We start from the raw sequence: 8415 nt of genomic DNA on the forward strand, positions 1-8415 counted from the left end.
TCAGTTTGTTATTGGGACAATTCATGTTAGTCAAAAAGATGAACAAGTCAAACAAACACCACAAACGAATGGATGTCAATGGAAGGCTAATGCTAGGTGGGCTTTTCACGCTGAGAGGCCCTCCCACAACTGGTACGCATTTCGAACGCTCAATTACCCCCTTGCCTGGGACAAAACACCGCGAACTCACTCGGACCATTGACGTCACAGGCTTTGCCGGTTCAGGAATACCTTTGCTACCAATCTATCAATCGCCTATGTGTACCAACCATTATCCCCACCCCATCAACATTGTTTTTAATGCAAAATTACATGAAATTGTCGGGTGATTTATAGATGTTACGGATTTGTATGGATTATATGATTTGTCCAGAGGGTTATACAGGTGGGCATCCAAAGGAGGTGGCATGTCCGCAAGTGTCTGACATCAATGTAGTGAATGAAGGGGGGGGGGGCCTTCTGGAACACGTTAATCCAATGTTTCCAATTCCCATCGGAGCCATGTCAGAAGATTATTGTTAATATCGCCAGTGGATAGATTCATGATTTGACTTCCATTCCTCCACGACACCATAACAGTAAAATAGCGATAAATAAATGGCTTTCAGTGTGAGCGGGAATGACACATGAGGCTATCAAGAAACATAATGTGTAGGCTAAACTACAGCAACTAACTGAGCTAATTTCAATTAAAGAACTTCTGAAATGATTTGATGGATACATTTTGGAAAAGTATCAAACTGCATGCAAGCTACAAAATAATAGAAGGGAAATGTGTTGTTAATCATCACCCTGTAAAACTGTGTGTGAGAGATGCTGTTGAGGTTTCAGGACTGGCGAGTGGGGCGGGGGGGGGGGGGGGGGGCTATTGGTAGACTGAACCAGAGAGACGTCCAGACACTGGTTGTTTTACCTCCTCACTTCAGTTCAGTCCTGCTTTGCTTTGACACTAGCCGTGCGTAACGGTAGTTGGAGTGTGTGTTTCGGAATCTAACGGGCTTTTGCGGCAGTTGAAAGTTATTTGTTTTTCTTTGAATAAGCAGGGAGTTAAGTTTTATTCTCTAAATGAATCTTCATCTCATTCCGATTGGTTATTACACGTAAGATTCCGCTGTCTTTTCGCCATGAGCTGCTTGGATGTTATGTATCAAGTGTATGGTCCACCCCAGCCCTACTTTGCAGCAGCTTACAATCCTTACCATCACCAGGTATGTTAAATAATTAGAATAGATCAAGTATATTCGGCTTTTGGGAATGACATAAAAGAGTTGAATGCATGTCGATACACTGAATTGTGAAAATATTGCTAAGATTTTTTAAATAATAACTTTATTAGATCTTGACATTATTAGAACTAATGTACGCGCTTCCACACTCCAAAAGGAAAATACTCATTTATAAGCGTCTTTTATTGCTGTTAGCTGAGATTGAAAGGATTTTGCAGTAGCCTATGAAAGCGCCTAGATAGGTAACCTTCGATAAATGCTACTGAAGTTAATATACATGGTGGAAAATACCTATCATTAATATTTGGCCTTAGTTTTACGTGATGTTCAATTTCTTAAGATATCTTTTTATATTATTAGCCTTCTTCATTGTGGTTTAATTCCTAATTGGTAGCGCAGTAACTAGGCTATAGGGCATGACTGTATTTTATATTATTCAACATAATCCACACTTTTTAAAAGTCATACATGTTTTAGCCAACAAAAACATAATATGCTCTAGTCCATGGTGTTTTATTTCTTGTGGAAATACTTTTTTTATTTTAGTCTTTGCTTATAGCCTAATTTAGATTAAAAAAAAAACACCACATTTTACTATGTTAAAATTGCTATCATAAGAACGCTTTCAATTAAGTTGCCAAAATTATTGAAATGTTCCAATTCATTAAATCAGTGTGACTGGAGAAGACGTCTTCTTCCATGAAAAACGTGCAGCGCAAAGTTCTCTTAAGGTTTTTGCCACTTCCCTTAAACCTCTCACAGTCAATATACAAATCCCTGTTGAGAATAGGGCTGGTAGACACATATATTTAAAATATTACAAATGTCGTCTAGAAGTGAGGTGATCTACAGTCGTAAGGGATTCGGGAATTGATATTGAAGCAGTAGTTTACAGAGCAATCTAAATTGTAAATGATATGATACGTTATCATAGTTTTTTTTTTGCTCTGGGGCGTTAAACACTTCTTTAGAAAGATATCTGCGTAACTTGCTCATCTCATCTTGTATGTGGTTATTCTTTAATTGCTTACTAGAATGCATAACACCGATAAAACAGGACAGGCGCCGGACTAAACAGAAATATCAATCTTCATAAACTTCAGACCTTAAAACTTCTGTCAGGAATGTAACGGTCTTGTCTCTGGGAATATATCCTGAATATCTAACACTGATTTTTTCAGAGTGTGGATTTTCATCTGCTTCTGTGTGATATATTTCAGAAGTTGGCATTTTATTCCAAAATGCAAGAAGCGCAGGAAGGCGTCAGCAGTGGCAGTTCTTTCTCCAACCTGCCCGGGCAAGCGATAAAGGAAGAGGATTGTGCGCGAGAGAAGGATCATCCTCCCGAGGCAGAATACATCAGCTCGCGATGTGTGCTATTCACCTACTTCCAGGGGGACATCAGTTCGGTGGTGGATGAGCACTTCAGTCGTGCTCTCAGCCAACCCAGCAGTTACGTCCCAAGTCCCGCCAGTAACAAGTCTGCACGAGGTACTTCTTTCTGGAGAGGTGGGAATCACACTAACACCCAAAATGCCTGGCCCGTATACGCACTCTGTCATGTCTGCATTATCTTTCACCGCACACTTGTTATGACGAGGCTCTTCAGGTGCGAAAAAAAATAGTCAGCCACTGTAAAGAATAACAGGAAGCTCAGTGGCTAATCTCAATTGAGCTTAATTCCTGAACAGGATCGGTTGGCGGGGGCAAAAACAAATGTATATCTTGAGCAAGCTATAATTATATGGTACACTACGCTAAGGTACAGTGCAGAAATAGGCAATCCCTGATCATTTGAATTCCATGCTTTGTAAGTGAACAGACATTGTTTAGAAAATGAAATGATGATGATGATGATGAAAGGTTGTTTGCGTTCCATACCTCACCTGCACAAAAGGATGCTGTAATGTGCAATAAGCATTTCTTAGTACACGTCACTTAACGACTTTTCTTTTTTTTTTCAGGTGACGGATCATTCCCCATGAACCAGAGAAGCTTCCCTCCCTCTTTCTGGAACAGTGCCTACCAGCCGTCCGTCAGCGCATCTCTGAGCAGCGCTCTCAGCGCCTCCCACTCCGAGCTGCCCTTCCCCGCTGACCCGTACTCCAGCGCCTCCTTGCACAGCCACCTCCATCAGGCGACCCCGGAGCCCTGGCATCCCTCCCACCACCATCACCACCCCTACTCGCTTGGCGGCGCCATTAGCACCCAGGGCTCGGCGTACCCGAGACCCAGCATGCATGACGTCTACGGGACACACTTTGACCCGCGTTACGGCTCACTGCTGGTGCCGTCGGTGCGGCCACATAGACTGCCCCCGGCCTCTGTTTCCACACCTGGTGCCTCGCCATGCGACATCAGCAAGAGCGAGCCTGCCAGCTCCACCTGGACAGGCGCGTTCACAGGGACAGGCCCAGACATGGGCCAGAGCCTCAGCCTCAATGTGGATGCAGGTAAGACTGCTGGCTGATACACTGGCACGGTCCTTGGTTAAAAGCCCAGGTCAATTTAAATTGAACAATACTTTGGGGTAAAAAAAAACAATGTGCTCCAATTTTATGGAGGTGCTCCAAAAAGCTCAGTGTAAGTTTTTGCTTTTCAAGCTCGAAAGACTGAGACGGTTGCTGGTTTCCCATTTGTAGTCTTTCACTAATCTTTCAAGGTTATCTCTGGGCTCTAAAACAGTTGAAAAATCGATAAAGGTCTAAACAGGAAGCTCTAATACATGTCATTCAGCTAGGTTAAGCAATAGATTTCTTAAGTATGACCGTGATGCTGAACCTTTGTGTAGGGGAGAATAGAACAAGTAGCGAGTTATCAGGGCCAGTCTGGCACAATAGATACAGTGGTGGAGGGAGTGGGTTAGGGTTTATACTTCTGCTTCTACCTGCACGGTTCACACTTTCGTGCTTTCTGCTTCAGGCCTCTAACTTCTACAATGAAATACTGCCTGTATTTCTTCTTCTTCCTAATTTCCGTTTCTTGCCCTCTCTTCCTCCTCTTTGTCTTTCATTTCTTTTTGCCTCACAGGTATGCCAACACAAGATAAGAGCAAGGACTTATACTGGTTTTAGAGCGCTGCTGCCCCCTCCTTCCTTCCTTCCTCAGCTGGCCTTACTGTCTCTCTGCCTTGTAGACTTTGACAGGCTTTTTCTGTAACAGATTTTGATCTCACTTGCAGCTCGACGCTACACCTTCTGTGGTGGGACCCTCCTGAGCTGAACTTAGGCCACAGAGGAAGGCCAATCTTCAGCTAAACCCCTTTCCAGGAACCCCTCCAATGGACAAGAGTGAGCAACAAAAAACACTGAGTCTCGTTGACCTAACAGCAACAGTTTGAGAGGGCGGGGGGGGGGGGGGGGGGGGGGGGGGGGGGGGGGGGGAAGGCGGCTCTGTGATCCTGGAGGAACAGCTTGCCAGAAGTACACAGTGGTATGACTGACAGACAGCTGAACGCTTTAAACTCCTACAAAGAGGACACTTGTCCAAAGACAGAAAGACAGAGAGCGAGAGAGAGAGAGAGAGAGAGAGAGAGAGAGAGAGAGAGAGAGAGAGACAGACGCGTGTTCTCTTGGAGGAGCTACTCAGTGGGGCAATGGAGTCTTTCAACCCTTACAAGTTTTTCTTTTTCTACCAAGGAAAGCACACTGTCTAGGGGGGTGGATGTCTTTTTTGACGAGTTTTTAAATCAATATGGTTAACATTGCTGGAAAAGAGAATAGGATGAGAGCAGAGCATTCCCTGTCTTGACTGAAGAGAGCACAGGCTATTTGAAGCCATTGGGCTCTGTCTATATTGCTCACAGCAGCTGCCAATGACAACTGTTTTTGGAACTCAACAGACACACACAATAGCGGTGTCGCTGAGTAGCGTTTGACCAAGCATGGGTTCTGGATTTCATAAAAAGACTATTTTGTGAAACCTGGACCTCCACCCACAGGGAACAACTGGTCTGGCTTTTGATTTGGACAAGAGGGGGATGGGGGAGCCAACACTGGACAGACACACACACACACACACACACTCACACACACACACACATCTCTGGGTCAACTAGCTCTAAAGCTGTGTATCTGTATACATGTATGTACATGACTGTGTGAACCCTGTCCCAAGGCATATCTCAAGTGTGGATTGAGGTAGCTTTGAAAATTGTTCCATTTAAAAATGTATAAATAATTAGCCCTGATATGTGAAACGCATTAATATATTTACCTTGTAAAGTTTTTTTCTTCAGTCCCGAAGTCACAATTTAGTTTGTTTTGATTATAACAAATGGTCCTGTATATATATATATATACATATCAGTATGTATATATTGTTTATTTATATACATATATATATATATATATATATATATATATATATATAAACAGACTATAGATATTGTCATTACCCCCAGAAATTGTGCTTTTTCGGTAGCATTGGTGGATCTGTTAAGTGTTTTCTGTATGGTCAGTTTGGACAAAAAGGATAGAATTTCCATTTTCTTATGAGAACCATCAGCCTTGTTGAGCGCATGTCCATTAAATGTACTGTAAATACTTTGATTTTCCTAAATGTCTCAAGTTCATAACTGACAGTTTTGAATAGACCTACCCTCTCAAACACTTAAAAGAAATGAAAGAAAAAATGTACTTTCATGCTTCAGCCCATTCATTTTATTTTCAGGGTCAACATGTTCTGTATTACTGTTGTCTTCATTGGTTTGGCAGTGTCTAATGCTGCCATTGCATGTGACATTAAGTGAAGTACTTTGGTAAAAAAAACTTGCTCAAAGGAAGCATAGGACACAGGAAGTATCTCCACATATAAACCCTGACGAGGCTAGAACGACAGCAGGTCAGGTTTACTTTACTTCAAGGGACATATTTCTTGAGCCTAGCATGTGTTGTATGGGGTTTCAATAGCTCTCTGTCAGTGCATTCACAAGACTCCGTTTTCATCAAGAAATTCGTGCAAAAGTCCCTGAACTAATGCAGTCTCCATAACATGTTCATTAGACAGCCAGAAACTCAGCATGGTAAAAATATTTGCCTGGCTGAAGAGAGAAGCAAAAAAAAAAAGTCAAACAAAGACATTTTAGTATGCCACCATATGTGATATTTCTTAGGTCTTTTGTTTTGTTCCATCATTTAATACTGGACAGCTGGCTGTAGATTAATATCAACTTCTGACAAAAGTGATGAAGGACAAGGAAGCAAGAGTGCTTCTCTTGCCATGCTGCTGTGGGTAAAACAAAGGTCTGTTTTTCATGGGCTAAACTTGTGGAACACGATCATTACCCAGCCAGCTTCCAGCAACTGACAGGATTAATATTGTAATGTGGGCCACACCTTTATTTTGTAACTATAACAAAATCAACCATTCTGTCTCAAAAGGTTGGTTAGATGTAGTCAAGAGCAATTTATTGTTAATTTTGGTTAATATTGTTGGCCTGTTTTCAGAGGAGTAAATGCTTTAATGCAAATGTTTTTCATTAACTGAGTCACACGTGAAGAGACATTATGTATAACATGCTTACATTGTGAGATACCCTTCCCAGTTACTGTACCAATTTTAGCATGACGGCACTATTTGTAACAGCAAGCTTTGGACGGGGTCGTTTGCAAGCTGGTGAGCGCAAGACGCGTTTCACCACACGCAGTCCTGTGCTGCTTAAACGGCCAGCCGAAGGAAACATGAAGCAGGACATCTGATAGCTGCAGTTCTCGTGGCTGGAATATTTGTGAAGTTAACGCATAATCTTAAACCAGGAGCTCATAAATTGTTGGGTGCTAATTGGAGCAAGAACTGGGCTGTCAATCACATTATTCCGAAACACAGAGACCCCTCTCCTTTTTTGGAGAGAGCGCGAGGGATCTGGGGCCAGTTGTCACTATGCGTGCCCTTCACCAACGGGACGACCAGGCGTTCAGCAGGTCAGCTCCAGTGTAGTTTAATACATGGGTAAACAGGTCAGAGGAATTTTAATCAGCATGTATCTTATATATCAACCACATTTGCCTAAATGGGTGCAATCAATATGCGATAATTGATTTGCTTTAATCTGTTAAATATGAGAGCCCAGGCTTCAGGTTGTTTTAATAATCACTTGTTGCAAAACGCGAGCGCCACGTTGTCACGGTGCCATATAAAAAAATAACCTCGTCTTTGTGATAGTGAATATCCATAGCTGGATCATCAACTGACCATTCCGGATGGTGTAGACCTAGCTTATCATACATTAAGGTTTCTAAAAAAATGTGTATCATATTGAGAAGCCTACAACCCAGCGTACTTTCCCCAATTAAACCGCAGCCCCTAGGGTACATCGTTAACAGAGATAGTATATATTATATAGTATACATTTATAGTATTATTATACTAGCTTCATAGTAAGTGACTGTAAACACAAGTCAGCAAGCGGCGTAAGGTCGTTTTATTTTGCCAATGAATTAATCGCACCGTGATCTCACTGGTCCGGGGAAATGCAAACTGAGTTTGTGCCATGGCTTGCCACACTCCATTCCGGGCACGGTGCCACAGCTCAGATCATTGTTAATCAAACCACTTTCTGCCCATAGGCCTAACTGCTCAAGGTGAGTGGCAAGGTAGTCTTGTCGATACTCACTCACACTTAAGATCTACCTAGGCCTACCGCCCAACTACACAATTACTGGAAAGGTGACTGAAACTTTTTTTCAATGGCTCCAGGCGCCAACTGTTCTGTTTTGAGTGATGCCTCCATGGTCGCTTAGTCAGTGCCATATCTCATTCGCAACTGTTAACTTCATGAAGCAGGTTTCTATTAGGATGCTGTGAAGGGATATAACACGTGTGGGTGCCGTTGCATCCCTCGGAGAGCCTTCAGTAAAGTAACTCATCCCGTCCCCGTGGTCTCTGGAGGAGGCATCAATAGCCTTTCGTGGGTTAGACTGCTATGCTTCGCTATGGAGGTTTAAGAATGCGAACCTCGCTAATGCGGAAGCTGTACAACAGCTCTGTGTGACATTCAGACCATCCACATGTGCCGCATGGCTGAAGATTCTCACATCTCCGGCGCTGGCATTTTTCACATTAGTTAACATAATCGCTCCAAACTCCCTCGGAGCGAAGAGAGCTGAAGCAAATGCATTAGAGTTAAGGGACTCAGGGGTACATCGCTCACACGGCGGGGCATAGCCGACTGCGTTCTCTTATTAGGGCC

General features: G+C 42.9%; 1 protein-coding gene across 2 annotated transcripts; it reads left to right on the top strand.

Annotated features, from left to right (window-relative positions):
• Window positions 1-974: 974 nt before the first annotated feature.
• On the top strand, window positions 975-4553 carry vgll2a (vestigial-like family member 2a). Of its 2 annotated transcripts, none has more exons than XM_012821385.3 (4): window positions 975-1208; window positions 2447-2735; window positions 3191-3679; window positions 4257-4553. In XM_012821385.3, the coding sequence occupies exons 1-4, from the start codon at window positions 1125-1127 to the stop codon at window positions 4298-4300; spliced, it is 906 nt and encodes a 301-aa protein (XP_012676839.1). In that variant the 5' UTR covers window positions 975-1124; the 3' UTR covers window positions 4301-4553. The 2 variants fall into 2 exon arrangements, with proteins under 2 accessions (XP_012676839.1, XP_012676840.1); XM_012821386.3 differs by having other exon boundaries at window positions 2447-2717.
• The last annotated feature ends 3862 nt before the right edge of the window (window positions 4554-8415 follow it).

The sequence above is a fragment of the Clupea harengus genome, chromosome 15 (assembly GCF_900700415.2).
Source record: "Clupea harengus chromosome 15, Ch_v2.0.2, whole genome shotgun sequence".
In the NCBI taxonomy this organism is placed as follows: Eukaryota; Metazoa; Chordata; class Actinopteri; order Clupeiformes; family Clupeidae; genus Clupea; species Clupea harengus.

Excerpts from the sequence above, each read along its gene's own strand:
- vgll2a (XM_012821385.3), top strand. The coding sequence starts at position 1,125 with ATGAGCTGCTTGGATGTTATGTATCAAGTGTATGGTCCACCCCAGCCC. Across the intron at positions 1,209-2,446 it reads ACAATCCTTACCATCACCAG|AAGTTGGCATTTTATTCCAA; the intron begins GTATGTTAAATA and ends GATATATTTCAG. Across the intron at positions 2,736-3,190 it reads AGGTACTTCTTTCTGGAGAG|GTGACGGATCATTCCCCATG; the intron begins GTGGGAATCACA and ends TTTTTTTTTCAG.